At 33.2% G+C, this 17,428-nt stretch overlaps 1 protein-coding gene across 1 annotated transcript; it reads left to right on the top strand.

The window, feature by feature from the left end:
• Positions 1–78: 78 nt before the first annotated feature.
• Positions 79–16,646, top strand: LOC133193995 (transmembrane anterior posterior transformation protein 1 homolog). The gene is made up of 11 exons (XM_061329909.1): positions 79–186; positions 1,984–2,114; positions 2,840–2,964; positions 3,222–3,381; positions 3,731–3,866; positions 8,014–8,111; positions 8,267–8,417; positions 8,876–8,985; positions 9,495–9,554; positions 10,156–10,301; positions 12,920–16,646. The coding sequence occupies exons 1-11, from the start codon at positions 102–104 to the stop codon at positions 13,497–13,499; spliced, it is 1,782 nt and encodes a 593-aa protein (XP_061185893.1). The 5' UTR covers positions 79–101; the 3' UTR covers positions 13,500–16,646.
• The last annotated feature ends 782 nt before the right edge of the window (positions 16,647–17,428 follow it).

Genomic DNA, 17,428 nt, shown 5'->3' with positions numbered 1-17,428 from the left:
TGTGTATACAGTCTTCATTCGACATGGATTAACCACACAGACGACATTTGTGTCGTGAGATTTTTTCCCCTGCTGTCAGTAAGCTCTGTCAGTACTGAAAAATGAAAAATACAGAAAAGAATATCGATAGCTTAGAGGGTGCTGGGGATGCAGCAGCTGAGAAAGAAGTGGAAACGAAACAAACGAGTATGCCCAATAAAAAGTTTAACGATGTAGAATAATTAATTTGTAAGAGATAAATAATGTTTTGATAGATGTTTAAAGGGAACGTCAAACGGATTAACTGTGTTTGAATTGTGTATAAATCATGTCAGAAGTGACATCACAAATTTACAGTAATTTCACACTTAGTATTTAATCACGAGTTGATTTAACCAGAGAACATGAGAAAGAGGGATTAGAAACTAGCCATTGACAGATTTAAAATATATGCTAGCCTTTGTATAATGTCTAATATGTTGACGGTGCGACCGTTAGGGCGAGCGCAGATATTTATTCACGGGCTCATTCATCAAATTGCATTTGGTGCGTTTAGACTCTGACGTCACATAACGTCGTATTTAAATTGCATTAATTACCAAACTGAAGCCTGAACATTGTTGACTTTCATGAAGAACGTTTTATTTACTATTTATCTGCAATATATCCATAGCCTTTAAATCAAGGCTAGTTTATTCTTTGTTAGTTAAACTGTTGTTGTTATTCTCGCGAGAACGTAGCTTAAACAAGCGATGCATTGTGGGTCCAGAATTACTGCGGAAAAAAATTCTATTGAATGAATGTGCAGTAGTCCGAATTTTCTCTTCACCCAGGTGTTGTCGTTAGAGCTCGCAGTGACAAGCGGCGCTTTGCGCTGCTCGCTGCGCTCGCTTTAATGCTACAGTAACTCACTTTCACTGGTTTAATTTTGATTAAAGTTTGTTATTTAAAGCAATATGAGCTGCATTTTTGAGAATTTTATTTTGCTGTTACAATGTGCTGTTATGATAATTCTGTATGAAATTTAAACTTTTATCATCAATTAGACTAAAATAAATTATTAATTTTTTCAGAAGAAAAATTTCTGTACAATGGAATGTAAAGTATTATATAAGAAATTAATATTGTACAGGACGACAATAATGTAATTTTGCTTCAATCAAAACTTCTAAATAGTTCTTCCATCGCAAATATGAACAACAGAAGTTTATAGTGTTCTTTTTTTCTGTCATTGAAATTGTTAATTACGATTTTGCCTCAAAAATTTCGGACATAAAAGTTGTAGCTCATATTGCTTTAATATGTTGACGGTGCAACCATTAGGCCTAGAGTGTCAGCGCTGATACCTAGTCATGCAGTTTTAATTTATTTAGATCCGCCTCTTCAAACCGCACCTGATGTTCGGAATGTCTAGACCCTGATGTCACACGATGTTGTATGTTAGTTGCATAATCATAACAAAGTCTGTAAAGTGCAAATTTTAGCATAACCATTACGAAGTCTGCAAAGTGCAAATTTTTAACATAGAATATTGTTTAATCTATTATTTTTCTGCAATATCCATTAATATTGTCAGGTAAGTTCATTTTTTGGGAACATTTTGTTGTAACTGAGAGCTAGAATAGAGTTTTCAACGAGATGCAATTTGCAAAGGATTTAGGGTCAAGAGGTTATGATCAATGTGCACAGTCAGAATTTTCTCTTCACCCAGGCACATTGTACTGTGCTTACTTTAAATTTTTAAAACTATACATAAACAAACAAAAGCAAAAATATCAAATCATTGTGTCTATAATTGAAAAGTGGTCAAATTATTTGTGGAAGGTTTGTAAGTTCAAGTCAAAATGACAAATGTCATCTTGAAAAATGTAGTTCATATGAATCTTAATTTCCCTGTGTACATAAATTGATAATTCTAATGAATGGATAGTGATCTCCAATCAGGATTCTGGAATGAATCCTGTTTGTTATTAACACTAAGAAAGTTTTTATTATTACATTCAGGAATGTCCGTGATGAGCTTCATCACTACAGAGTTGACCAGAGGATACCTTTTAGAGAGAGATAAAGCAAAATTCTCAGAAAGAAGACAGAGAGTTTACACATTTATGAAAACTCCTCGAGAACTGGAAAAAGTAATGCATTTCATAAGCTTGTTATTTGGATTTTGTGATTATCATTACATGTATTTAAAGAAATTGTTGTTTTAGTGAGCAAATATTTAAATGTTTAACTGAAATACTGTAAATAAATACTGTATTAATTTTGAAACTGTATTTCTGATCAGTTAAACATATAAATCTTTGCTGACAAGTTCAACAATTTCTTTAATGCAAATATGCATGATAGTCTTCTCAAAATCAAAGTATACTATGAAATCACTTACTTTTATGAGGGTTTAAATTTTATTGCTTTCATGTTATGAAGAGACCCACGATTTATATCCCCAACAAAATATCAAAATTTCATACTGCAGTATAATTTTATCTTTTAACCATGAAATCAAATTACTTTGAACCAGAAGTTTTTCCTGCAGAAACCATGAAAATTTGACTTCACAAAAATAAGTGAAATTTTACGGTATTTTTGAGTAAAACAGTGTACTGTATAAATGTGTACACATGTTTGATCATGCTTATATTTTGAGAAGAAATTTATATTGAAAATTGAAATCTGAAAATTAGGAAAATATGCCAGGTAGTAAATGTTTGGGGGGAAAATGACCAAATTTCCAAGGGAAAACTGCCTGTATTCAGCATCAAAAGCACGATTACTTAGGTATTATTAATGAATAAGTAACAGTTATAAATTTGAAATATTACCCATTAGATTAACACGTATCATGTATATTTTTTTACAGTTCATAGTGTATGGATTTTTCCAGTGTTTAGATGCATTCCTGTTTTATTTCACATTCCTTCCAGTAAGAATTTTGCTAGCATTGCTGAAGATCTTGACCCATCCATGTGGAGTTCTTATCCCAAGGTATGATACGGATCACTGTAGAACCTTAATGTTTATAGTTTTAAAATATCTTTATGTTTCCCAGATTATAATTTTTTTTTTTCAAAAGAGGTGTTGAAATGTATTTCGTATTAATGAAAAAACACTCTTTAAATTTTGTCTCTGCGAAACACCATGAGACTTGGGGAGACAAAAATTTACTGTATGCATAAATGTGTGTATTATATGTGGTAGAAAGATTGTCAGATTGGACTATAAATTACATTTCTTTGTTTTAGGTATGAAGTTTTGGAGCCTGCACAGATTTGTGACATATTGAAGGGGGTGATTCTAGTGGTCTGTTTCCTTATTGTTAATTATATTGACACCTCAATGATGTATCACCTAGTCAGAGGACAAGCAGTTATCAAGCTTTATGTTTTCTACAACATGCTGGACGTAAGTTTTTGTGTGAATAATTAAATTTGTGAAGCACCAGCCACCAGATAAACTGCATGCAGTTCATACCTGCAGATCTTTTGGCTTGTAGAAATTTGAATTTTAGCAAAATTTGTAATATCTATCTATTTACAAAGAAATTACAAAATTTGCACCTGCAGAAAGGAAAAAAAAACAGTTATATGGTATAATTTCACTAAAACTTTATGTTTGATTTTAGGAAAGATTGATACTAGTAAATTATTGGTTCTTTGGAAAAATATTACTTCTACAATACAGATTATTTCTTGCAAGATATTGTCCATTTATATTTGTGTTTTTTTACATATTGAAATTTTCAAATTGACAGATGGCTGATAAGTTGTTTTCAAGTTTTGGACAGGACATCTTGGATTCCTTATTCTGGACAGCCACTGAACCAAAGGACAGAAAGAGAGAACACATTGGGGTTCTTCCTCATCTAGTGATGGCAATTATTTATGTTGGTATCCTTATACAATCAAAGTACATGTACTGAAAGTACCAGCAGTATCATTCTCAAAATCCTATTCATTTCCCTTCATTATCACCTTTATTGTTTTAGGATAAAGTCCCTGAGACATAATTCTAACCCCTTTCCCCCTTCAATGTTCATTTGCCACTCCCTCTGTTCAAGATTCACTTTTTTGTGCTGCTTACACAGGACAAAATGCTTAAGCAAATGCTTAATGGTGGCTTAAGGAGGTTAATTCTTGTAAGCCACGAATAAGCTGCAGCTTAAAAATCACTTCTTTAAGCCACTATTTTCACCTTTATTCAAACTTTCAACAGTCTTTAAACCATCTTTAAGCTATCTTTAAGTTACCTTTACACTAGTACATTGTATTCTTTAATTATTTTATCTTGCCAAATATAAAAGCTGGAATAACATATTTGTGAACATGTTGAACAATGTTTAAAAGCTAGTAATTTCTCTCATACATTTTTCCTATGATTTTGGTTATATGTTTAAATACATGTTTTAAAAGAATTTTTACCAACCCACAAACACATACAATGTAAATTTATTTATTTCAAAAATTATTTGAAGTTTAGTTTTTTCTCTTGTATTTGGAAATCTACATTCCACTACTAAAAGCAATAGGAATACTGTCTGGAAGAATCCTTTTCTTTAATGAAGATTTTGAACAATTCTGTAAATCGAACTGATACAGTATGTATTGAATTACTTTGTCTTGACATCATATATACATGTACTATCACTCTCACTAAAAATGTTTAAGATAAAAAAATGGAGTGAATTAATAATCTTTACCCATGAGATTAAGACTGGTCTTTGCTCATCAAATTCTTGTTCCATCAGAAACAATTTTAATTAATTTATGTTTGTTTGGTTGTTTTTTTTTTTTTTTAATGGTTTCATAACATTTAGTTACGCTTTATTTCATAACAATGCAAACATTTAACAAAATTTAATGAGCTTAATAAGAAAGGCTGGTGTTCATAATTTTACGTTTTAATAGAATTTGAAACAATGAAATGTTATTTCTAAATTAATTTTAACAAATCTAAAGAGTGGAATAAAGGTGACACCTGATCAGATGTATACACAACAGGAATCAGTGTAAATAACAGTGTAGGGTAGCAAACAGAGTAGACAATACTGAAAAGACCTAGCTGTCAAGGCCATGAACTCTGAGTCTCCGGTCAGCTAACAAGATGCTATTACACAACAGTGACAGGCTTTGGTGATAAATTATTAAAAAAAAATTTAAAGTAATGCAAGTATAACAACAAAATGAAGATTAAGATTGTTTGCAATAGGATGATTATTTTGATACCTGTCATGGAATAAAAAGAATTAAAACTGGTCTGGATATGTTAAGAAATATTTTCAGAGTCAAATGTTATACAAAAATTATCAAATTACTCAGCATACAAATAGATGAAATTTATGGGAATATTTATGAAAATATAACCTGGTTTTTATTAGGTAACATGAGTCACTCAGGTGACCTATTGCTATCTGTTTTCATCCTTTGTCTTGCGTTGTGTGTTGTGCCATGTGCATCGTCCGTAAACATTTGAACATTTTCAGCTTCTTCTTTGGAACTGCTGAACCAATTTTGGCATACAGCATATATGAATAAGGGGGAACAAATTTTTTGAATTTCATGGTCCCTGCCCCCCTGGGGCCTGAGGAGTGGGGCTAAAACCATCAAAATTAGTGCTATCTTTAAAAGTCTTCGTCTTTACTCCTGGACATCAAGCAGTTGAATTGTTGTCATGATTGTAATAAACATTGAGTCCTCTACCAAAATTTTGAATTCCAGGGCCCCAGGGTCAGGGGCTCTGGTGTTAGGGTGGGGTTCTGATTATGTAGTGAAAGTGCATTATTTCTTTGAAAATCTTCTTCTCTGCTCCTGGGTATCAAACAGACTAACTATGTACATAGTTATGATAAGCAAGAATGTCTCTTTCAAAATTATGAATTTCATGGACTCTGGGTCAGGGGTTCTGGTGTTAGGGTGGGGCTCTATTGATTATACAGTAAAAATGCATTAATTCTTTGAAAATCTTTTCTCTGCTCCTGGGTAACAAACTAAGTGCATGGTTATGATAAGCAAGGATGCCTCTCCTAAAGTTGTAAAATTCATGGCCCCAGGGTGAGGGGTTCTGGTGAAATGGGGGTCTATTGATTATATACCCGGTAGTAGAAAAGCACAATTTCTTTGAAAATATTCTTCTTTGCTCCTAGGTATTTAGCAAACCAACAAAAAAAATAATCTTTCCTGCTTCTGGTTATATACAAAGAAAAGTGTATGAGCAGTAGTGCTTCTTCCAGAATTGTGTTTCATGGCCCCTGGCTCTATTGATAATAAGGTGAAAATATGTTAATTCTTTGAAAATCTTCAACTAAGTGTATAGTTATGATGATGAGGGTACCTCTTCCAAATTTGTGAATTTCTTGACCCTGGGTCGTGGGTTCTGGTATTAGGGTAGGGCTGTGCATAATCTGTAGTGAAAATGCATTATTTCTTTGAAAATCTTCTCTGCTCCTGGGCATATCAAAGGCAAAACTTGTAAAAGTTTTAATAAGCAAGGGTATTTTTACCAGATTTTTGAACATCTGGACCATTTAGCCAAGCATTCTGGTCCTGTTCTATTAATATGTATTCTACTGAGAGAAGTTATTCCCCTTTGCCTTTCACTTTTGATAATTAATCACTGTAAAGGTTAATATGATGAGTTAATCATGCAAGAATTTTTATTGTATAATATAATAAGTACTTTTATAGTTTTAATGATCAGGTAGACTTGTAAATGATAGATAAATAAAAATGACACAAAAATAACTTAATATTTTATAAATTGTTCTTCAAAGACCAAGCGAGGCCAATGTGAGAAGGTAATGAAACAAGGTTAAAAAAAAGTACAGAAGCACTCATGGTTTGTTAATAGTCTGCATGGTGAGAGTGATAAATGGAGGACAGATTAGAACTTGATTCTTTAGTTGTTACTGAATACTAGACTAATTATTTTGTTGATCCTGATCATCCTACTTCTCTTGGGCAACAAAGCATAATTCATGTATCAGTTTATTTTATACTCTATGGATCCTTTAAATTGTTGTATGATACTCAGGTGACCATTTAGGCCCTTGGGCCTCTTGTTCTTTTTCATCAACAGTAATATATATTTAGTGTACTAAATTAAAAATTAAAATTTTGTAACACAGGATCCTATTAAATTTACAGTATGAAGTAAAAGACGTTGAGTTTATATACGTAAAAAAGGAATCGGGTTATAAAGTATTTTTATCATGCCAAATCGTTCAGGCATATCTTTGAATTTTGAAGTAATATTAAAGAGTATTTCTTTATATCATAAATATAATCCCAGTTCTATGTTTTTACACAAACCTTAGTCTCATACACTTCTAGCCAACTATATGGATTCCATATTACAAGTCTAAATACAAGAGCTGCATTGTGATGGGGCAACGTGTTTACCTTCTGAGAATAGGATTGTGAGTTCAGTTCAGTGTGCAGAAGTTTTTTTTTTATTATTATTTTCCTCTTTTTTTCAAAAACAAACATTATTCATCTTGTTGACAAATTTGTAAATCCAGCATTTATAATTGGAGAGATTCAATAAAAGAATAATATTTTACCTAGCAAAATGTATATCAGTGTATGGTGTTAGGTGACTTTAAATCTGGCTTAAAGATGGTTTAAAAGACTTTGGACATTAAGTACCTTTAAGTCTGGCTTAAAGGTGGCTTAAAGGTGATTTAAAGATGTCTAGAAGCCACCTTTAAGCACCTATAATTTATCTATAAGACACCCTTAAGCTACCTTTAATCATCCTCTAAGGAGTTAAAGATGGCTTAATGGTACCTTAATGATTGTTTATATGCTAAATATCAGTATTTTAAGGATGCTTAACAATAACTAATCAGTATCAAAGAAAGTTGAGTGTATAACGGTGGAGTGATGTACATGTATATGCTCATGCTGTATTATTATTTCATTAGCTTTTTTAAAAAATAAATTAATGTATCTGGACCAATAAGAAGTGTCTAAGAATTATTCTAAAAAAAATTTTAGTCATTGAAATAAAATGCAAATTTCCTTAATAATTGTGTAATAGTAATCCATACTCTTCTAATACTGTTCCAAGCCACAGTCCTTCTAGTGGCCTTTAACTCCCACAACAAAGCCTTGCTAACAGTTATGATGTCAAATAATGTAAGTATTACTTGTAGTGAAAATATGGCATCAACTTAGAGACATGTAGGCATTTTTACATGCAGATATTGAATATTCATGTTATTTCTAGAATGAATGTAAAAGTCATGTAATTAAACTACCATGTAAAGTAACAACTCTATCCAAATTTTTAGTTTGTTGAAATAAAAGGCAGTCTCTTTAAGAAGATAGACAAGGGATTCCTCTACCACATTTCTTGCAGTGATGTGAAGGAAAGATTTCTGTACATTGTCTTGCTAGGAATAGTCTTCATCAGAAATATGACTGAGTTTTCCTGGGACCCCCGTCAGTATATATTGATTACTATTTACCTAATCCTTGTTTTTTCTTTATTTGCATAATTCTCTAATTTCAATATTTGTTTTCATGAAAAATCTTAGAATTTTTCAAGTACTGGCATATTTTAATCAATAAATTAAGATTTTGTAGTAAGACATGAAGTTTTGAAAGTACAATTTTTTAAATATCTCAGATACCATTGATATGTCAAAGTGAGTTGGAAGTATCAACCATATTTTTTAACGAGTTTTACCCTCAATATTTTGAATCATCAAATATCTATCTGTTTTTTTTTCTCAGTCCCATCACTTTGAGATAGCAGATTTAAGTAACTGTCTCAAACTCTCAAACTTCAAATGAGACTATTTATTTATGCATCCATTGAGGGATTTAGAGAGCTAGACTATATCAGCAAGTATTTCTGGAGGTATGTTAGATAATGAAGTACTATTTTTTATTTATAGAACATGTTTGGGTTATCCTGCCTGATGCTGTATTGGTGTTTGTTGCTGAAATTTTGGTCGACTGGATGAAGCATGCATTTATTCTCAAGTTCAATGAAATATCTGCAGATGTAAGTTGTTTGCCTTTTTCAGAAAGCTTACTTATAATACCCCAACAAACAAAAGGGAGAACAGCGGGGCCATTATTAACTGAGGTGAGCGATGTGGTCCATAAGCCTCTTGTTTTGTTTGCAGGGGTATAAGTCCTCTTGGGACAGTTAAGTTACATGTTAAGTACATTTATCTGACAGAATGATTGTGTGATCTTGTCAACACCAATATGTTAATGATATGTTATTAATAAAAATACAATACAATATGTTAATAATCTGTTATTATTACAGTAAAAATAATTTAACAATTTTTTTTGTACATGTATTACATGTAATAGGTAGCTATGTTTTAGACTTACACATTAATTTTATCAATGATAAAATGATATGAACATAAGTACAATGTATTACCTATTTTCAAGGATACTTGATGATCATCATTATTTTTCACTACACAATATTGCCTTGAAACAGAAACCTAGTGATAGAGTATCTAGTGACTTGTATTATTTATATACATCCTGTAGGTTTACCATTCCTTCTCCATCAGACTGGCTGAGGACATGGTGGCCAACAGACAAAGCAGGGTAAACTGATCTATTGACTTCAGATGATCATGTATTGAATTGAGATTAAGTAGAGAAGACCAAAATTAATTGCAATATCAGGCCTCTAAGTGGCCTCTAAAAGTTAGGTGCAAGCTGCTCACCAGGCAATTTTTCTGAGGCACCAACTTTAAAAGTAAATAGAATATAGGGACTCATGACGTGCCTAAGAAAACATGACATGTCCATTGCTAAAAATACACATGTAGTTTTAAATTTCTTTTTGTTTTTTCAGAAAAATTGTTAAAAATGTGAAAATTTCTGGAATTCGACAATCGCAGTCAATTTAAAATGGTCTCCAATTTGGTGACTTATTGAAAAATTTTAGGCGCCAATCAAAAATTTTACATGCCATGGCGACTAAATTAGTCGCCAATTAGAGCCCTGAATATTTCTGTCTTAAATTTTCGAGTTTAATTATTGTTCCAAATTTGGTAGATATGCTAAGTTTGCTTGAATTTCATTTTAATCACCATTTTCTGTTAGAAAAATTATCACAATCACATCGAGTCAAATTCTCTGTACTGAATACTTTGAATCCATGAAGGAAAGCATAAATGTCATCTCTTCTTTTTTATCCTAGGCATTCATAGACTATTCTGACTTGGTGTCCCGGAGGATGGGTTTTACCCCTATACCACTGGCCGTCCTACTAATGAGGATTTGTACAAAGTCATTCAAGGTGTCCGGATATACAGGAGCAGGGCTTCTTGTTCTTCTATATCTGTGGTGTGTAGCAAGCATTAACATTTATCTTTTGTTTTACAAATCTTTCTTTTATTCTAATGATTGAAGATTTTTGTGCTTGAGTTTATTGATTTTATATGTTTTTACAAGTACATGTATTACAAAGCCCATGAAACAAGCATTCTGAGAGTATTGCATAAGCAATATCATTCCCCTACCAGCAACTGTAATCTGGTTCCCCTTTAAAATAAAAAGGCCATAATTCCATCAGAAATCATTAAAGCAGAACTGAATACTAATTTCATTTATTATCTTACCTACTATATAAATTGTAATTAGGCATTTTGAACTGTTTCCTGATTTTTTTTTAATGTTTTTGCAAATCATGAAACAGTCAAAACTGTTTACCCGGTCACAGAATGAACTGTTGCATGGCTGAACTGTTCCATTATGATGTCATAGTTAATTTCCCGTACTTTACAGCTATAATATTGAATTATGTATAAATTGAAGCATTTTCGTTCAATTTGAAATTATCATCTGAAAAGTAATCCTGATACCAATTTAAATATATATTCAATTTAAGGAGGCTGGGGGGGGGGGGGGGGGGGTCAACAAATTAACCACAAATAAACCACCAGATTTAACTTAATTTTTTAGATATGATATCTTAAGCTGTCAACTATCATTTGGCAAAGAAAAATTTCAAAAATTTTAGTTTTAAAATTTGATCATTTTCTATATCTTCATATGGAGCTCTTCTTCTAAAGGAGATCAATATAGTCTAAAAATGGCCACAACCCCCCAGCCTCTTTAATATCATTTCAAAGAAGAGGCCATGAACACCTTTTCTGAGGGTAGTTTGGGAAAAATGTAGGCCCCTTTCATTCAGTATAGATCTTTGCCATAAACGTGCAATATTCAAATCTTCAAAACATCATTATGTTGTTTACTACATGTTTTTTTTTCAATCTATTAGTGCATGATAATATCACACCCATTAATTTTTCTGATTTTACACTTTTCGGTGTGAGAATTTGATTAATATTCATCTTGTTTAGTTTGGTTTTAAAAAATAATACAAACTTTTGTCAGTGTATTTTAAAAGCCATTGATTATTTTGAAGATATCATTACTTTAAGAAATTATATAGTGGGTTAGGTAATAAAACACTTATTTCATGACAACTCGGGAAACAGTCAAACTGTTGTCCCTCGATAATGGGGAAGACCTGGGAAACTGTTGCCCTCGGCCTTCGGCCTTGGGCAACAGTTTCCCAGGTCTTCCCCATTACCTCGGGACAACAGTTTGACTGTTCCCGTCGTAGTCATGAAATAAGTGTATACTATAACTCATTAAGGTAGACTCACATACCAAAAATTAGCTCAATATCTGCAAGCGTTTAGGGGAAAAAATGCAGTAAACCATGTGCAAAAAACTAAGTGGGACAGACTGACAGAGGGACAGACAGAGGAGGAGGAATCCTACAGCCCCTCCAGTTTCACTGATAGGGAACTAATTAAAACAGAAAATCATGTATGCACACTTAAGCTAGGTTCCTGTATGTTTGTGCATTTTGTGCAGGTATGAGTGATCTAATTCATGATAACTATCAAAATAAAATTCTGTATAAATTTGATATAAGTTATATGGTTGATTTTAACCTACTATGGCACTGCAGGTATAGTTGAATCATTTCAATCTTTGTTGATCCATTTTAATCTGAGGTGGCCATCATGGTTTGAAAAAAATTACAGGTTCATGCACAAGGTCTCCTTATGAAGGATATTGTATACATATTAGTAGTTGTGGTGGTTGTAACTTCATGGGAAAAGAGTACCATAATTTCCACAGAAATTAAACCCCCAAAATATAATGTTTCCACATAAATAAAATCAATTTGGAGTGAAGCTGAAGGTTAAATTATATATGGAATTTACTGACTCTCTATAGTTCTACAGTAGGTCTGTAAGGCCTAAGGCACAGTACAAGCTTATCTTTTAAAAACGATATGTGAGCTAATGCTGTAGCCATCATAAAATACAAAAGTAGATATCTGGACCATAAGTTTAATTTTCTGGGTCGATTAACTATTAATGGGAAGACACTGTGGTGCACTGGGGGTGGTTGAGAAGGGGGGAGGGTCTTAATTCAGAATAGTGAATCTAGAGTGGGCTTCAAGTCGAACATTGCCTTTCTGGCAGGCTCGGAAAACATATACAAGGTTGTCTTTCCGAGCTTGCTGGAAAGATCCGGGAAGGTAGTTAAGAAAAGCTGGGCTAGGATTTTTATGATAATTTTAGAAATAACTGATCTCTACAGTCTTGGCATCATAAAACCTAAGTTACTGTTTATTTTTGTACATTGATGTACAGATTAAATGGCAAATCACAAAAATTGAGATCATGAAACATCTTAAGCTTAAGTCAAAATCTTTATGTTGTAAATTGTGAAACTCCTGGCCCCTGGGTCAGGAGCGCTGGTCTTTTGATTATATAGTGAAAATGTATTAATTCTTTGAAAATCTTCTTCTCTGCTCCTGGGTTTTAAGCAGGTAAACTGAGTGCATGATTACAATGTACATTTATAATGAACAAGAATGTCAACTTCCTATAATATAATCAATAATGTATACACGTTTTTTTGGTCATGTTTTGCAGTTTGATGACCTTTAAGGTGTTTATCAGCATTGTTCTATTGGGTAAGGCATACACACTCCTAGAGGAAAAAGAAAAGATGGAAATGGAAGAAAAACACAAGTTTTACAAGGAGCACTACACTATTGACCAACATTCCCTTGATAAGTTTGACCAAGTCTATCAAAAGGCCTCCATAGGCAAGATGAAAACAAAAGTTCCTCAGTGTATGGAGTCTAATTTATCTCAGTCAATTCCAAATATACATGAAAAATGTGCAGAGACAGAGCTTAGAAAGTGTGATTCTGTGATGGAGTTGCCTCTTTCAAGACACAAGAAAGTAAACCTTCATTCAGACATCTTAGAGGAAGGTAGTTCAAACAATCATTCCAATATGAAAGAAAATGATCTCTCTACATTGCCAAAACAGGATGAGGAAATTCTGGAGTCAGGGGTGGAGGAGGTGTTAGAATCCAGTGTGGATCAAACTGTTAGGAAGAGGATAAAAACAGAGTGTATAGGAGAGAGGGTGTCTTCTACAGAGGATGATACACGCTGTACTCCTTCTAGGGAAAGATTAATCAGCACGGAGAGTACAGTGTGACCTTTGTGGCTTTGTCTCTGTGAATCATTTTATTATTTTCAAGGCTTCATTTCACTGCTGGGCTGTGGAAACAGTTTTAGAACAGTTGTCTTTGCTTGAATACAGTATACAGCTTACGGTATAATTTGGTGCTACTTGTCTTGGAAGATATTTTATTACATGTCAATAAGAAATCCATGTCACATAAATTGTTTATTTTGCCTGAAGATGCAAAAAGATCATATGATCACTGTTTGTCTATGTTTTATATACTAATTATTACAAACTTTAAAGGTTACATGCATATTAAGGTATTCGTCATATCCAGCTGTACTTCCATTTGTCTTTCCCACTGTGTCAGAACTCTACTTGTATAAAGGATGAAACTTAGCAGCTCATACTTTGCACAAAATGTAGTATATACTCAGATAATGTGTGTTGACCTTGAAGCATGATTAGTTGAACAACGTCACATGATTAAAAATATAAAATTGATAACAGATCCCTAACTTGGTAGTGATTAGTTAGAATAATCTAACTGTGTCTTGGGACAAGCCTTAAACTGTGTCTGTAGGACAATATCGTTTTAACGATGGAATGTTCTATCTAGGTAGTCTGACTGCTAGGTATCTATAGCAGTCATGCAGGTTTGATTGCAGGTGGTCAGTGCCTCAATGGCTCATTTGGTAGAGCACCTTTCTGGAGTTCATAGGGACCCTGGTTTGAAGAAAGGGTCTGGTCTGTTTCATTTTTTTCCTTTGTGTTACACTTGGTGCTGTTGACCACCCTTGGACTTGCAGGAGAAAGTCTAACCAGGGATAAAAGAATCTTTATAGTGTGTCTTCTAGATCTGGGGCAAAATCATTTAAGGAGGGAAGAATGTGGTGGTCAGGTTGGTTCAATTGTTGGTGGCAAGATAGTTCAGTTGACTGGAAAATGTGCCATGACCCTTACCTTGACATATTAAGGTCATTTGAATGTCATAGAAATTTACAGTGTCAAAATGATAGTGTTGTTTTGTTATTTTTCAAACATGCATTGTTTGAGTGTTAGTTCCATTGGAACAGCTATAATTTGATTCCAATTTTATTAGAATTTTAACTAAAAATGATATCTGTGGAGAAAGGGAAGGAAATTATTTCATATATACCCGAAATCAAACAATTATTGGTTTTTAAGAAATGTCATGCATGCACAAGTGTACATATATATTTATAATAATTTCAGACACTTCATTTACAAAATAATGACATCAGTTACCATTTTGACAAGTCAATTTTGTCCTTTAATAATGTGCATTATGTAAAAAACAGGATTTAAATGTCTTTCTTTGTATGTAAATGGTGAAGAAAATAAACAGTGATCAATTTCTAAATCCAGTAAACAAAGTGAATCATGAACAGGGTAAAAACAGGGCCCCTGGAAACCCCACTATGTATAACACGTGTCTTTTATGTTTGAATTTGACGTGAAATGCATACCATGGCAAGCACACAAGATTAACTTTTAAAAGTTGTGACAGACATGTGACAAATGTTGTTAATTTTATTACATTAACTGTTATTGTTGAAAGATAATGAGTAATTAGTACACCCACAGTTTAATTGCACTGTCAGAATGAGTAGGATGATTGGAAGATATTTTGTTTGTCGTAGGTGAATGCATTATAATACGTTCTTTATTTCTATTTATATGCAAAAGGTTCCAATCATATTATGTGAGTAAAGCTTTGTTATTAGACATAAAAATTACAGATTTAATGGAATTCCCAGCATGTGTATAGAGGATATTCAGTGTTTTGTTGTTGGATATGGAATTTATTTCACGAGTTTGACAGGATTTTCTTTTTATATTTTCACAAGTGCAAGCACGAGTGAAAACATAAAAAAAATCCTGTCTCATGCTAAATGCAACTGATTTTTCTCATAAAAGTGTGTCCAGTTGTCTAGCTGGTCGAATACAATTGTCAAGTTTTATTTCTTTACAGGCCAAAGTTATTTGCTCATTGGTCAAGTTCACATTATTGAAGCATGGGAGCTGCTCAATCAAGCCTGTCTTTCATGATTTTTAAATTTTTTTTAGCTTTACTAGTCAAAAACCAGAAGAGCTTATGACATAGTAAGGTGTCTGTCATCCATCCTTCTGTCTCTATGTAAGTAATTTTTCAAAATGTTTCTCTCTCAAGTATCTAAAACTTTTGGTCTGATTTCAATAAAACATGGTAGGCAAGTGGACTACACCAAGAAACGTCTTCTCTTTGTCTCAGTGAGTGGTGTTGCCATGATTACTATAAAAAAAGGAATTTCTGTGACCTTTTAATGCTACTCCTCATACCTTTTGTTCTGGTTTCAAGAAAAAACACAGAAGTTCTACATTAATTTATGGGAGTACACATTAAAATTTTGATGAACAATGCTGTGATGGTTAATAAAGATAAGAATAATTTGTGAAATTCTTTCAGATACACTACATCTCCTACAGTTTGGGTTTGATTTAAATAAAATCTGGCACACAAAAGTATACTATGAAACACTATTCTAGTTGTAGGTGTTGCCTTAAAAAAATACTAAAAAGATGTGGTTTGGGCATATGGACCATGGATACATTAGTGTTGGTAACTCAGTGATTAGAGCCCCTAAATAGTATGCATGGGTCCTGGGTTCGATTCTTGGTCCAGCCAGAAATTTTCTCCCTTTCTGTTGCATTTGGTGTCATGGAACACCCCTGGACTTGCAGAAGAAAGTCATTCAAGATGCTAAAGAACCTGCGTAGTGTGTCATCAACGGCAAAGACAATTTGAGGAGGGAGGAATGTAATGGTCTGGTTTATCTGGACTGTGGATATTAGCCTGGGTAGCTCAGTGGTTAGAGCACCTGACTAGTAATGCAGGGGTCCCTGGTTTGATTCCTGGTCTAGCCATAACTTGTGCATGTTCCTGTTGCAAAGAGAATATATTTGTATGAAACAGAACTTGATAAAATATTGTACCCCCCTCCCATAAGTTCCACACCAGTAGAGTTACAATATAATCATTGACTTTTGGTTTTCAACATACTGTGTGTCAAGCTTTTGGTGCAGTATTTCCACACATTGTAAGATCTGCCATGTAATATAATGGTGCAATTCAAGGTGTGAATCCTTTTCAATAAATATAAACTTTGAGAAAAGTGTTAAATTGTTTCTTTAATTTTTAAATGAACATTTAAGTACCCAAGAATCTTGGGCTCAGGTTTGGCTGGCAACTTGACACAAACAAGTTTAATCAAAAACTGGAACGCAAACTTTTCAAATGAAAATAATTAGGACGTAGTGAGGATCATATTATATTTGTCTGCGAAGTACCCCCCCTTTTTTTTTAAAAGATGGGCGTAAAATTACAGGCTTTAACTTTTGTAAACTGTGCTGTTATTCCTCCTGCGTCTCTAATGCATTTCAGGAGTTAACGAAAGGGAGGGGTGTCTCTATTGTTGAAGAATACTCAGCATGTGAATGTGCTCGTACAGCAAGCCAAGATTCTAGTGATGTGTTTCAAAAAAGTTTGAAATGAATTGTATTTATTCAAGTACATTTGTACATGTTAGTTTTCTTAGTTAGTTAGTTAGTTAGTTTTCTTACGTAAATTAACAAATTAAACCAGCTAATCAGGCTAATATTTCCAGTTTGCATAGGTAAGAAATACACATGATTAAGCAGAATAAACGTGATATACTAGTAAGTGTTCAGTTTGGTAACCCCTGCCTCTAAGAATGATCGTTTCGACTTGTCACTTCTTCGGAGTACAACATAAAACATTTTGGCACTTAAGAAACTGAGGGCTTCCAGTGATAATTAGGACTTGAACATTTCACAGAATGATACTAGATAGAAAATGCAGCTTGTCATAAAAAGAAATAAGTGAAATATGAAAACCTTAGCATCAACCGTTCAAAAGTTTTGGGCAAGGTCGAAGT

Source organism: Saccostrea echinata, unplaced genomic scaffold, assembly GCF_033153115.1.
Source record: "Saccostrea echinata isolate AGI-Se365-2 ecotype Australia unplaced genomic scaffold, CSIRO_AGI_Sech_v1 ptg000001l, whole genome shotgun sequence".
NCBI lineage: Eukaryota > Metazoa > Mollusca > Bivalvia > Ostreida > Ostreidae > Saccostrea > Saccostrea echinata.
Note: the sequence above shows the minus strand (reverse complement) of the source record. Positions and strands in the feature narration are given on the sequence as shown.

Excerpts from the sequence above, each read along its gene's own strand:
- LOC133193995 (XM_061329909.1), top strand. The coding sequence starts at position 102 with ATGAAAAATACAGAAAAGAATATCGATAGCTTAGAGGGTGCTGGGGAT. Across the intron at positions 3,382-3,730 it reads TTTTCTACAACATGCTGGAC|ATGGCTGATAAGTTGTTTTC; the intron begins GTAAGTTTTTGT and ends TCAAATTGACAG. Across the intron at positions 9,555-10,155 it reads TGGCCAACAGACAAAGCAGG|GCATTCATAGACTATTCTGA; the intron begins GTAAACTGATCT and ends TTTTTATCCTAG.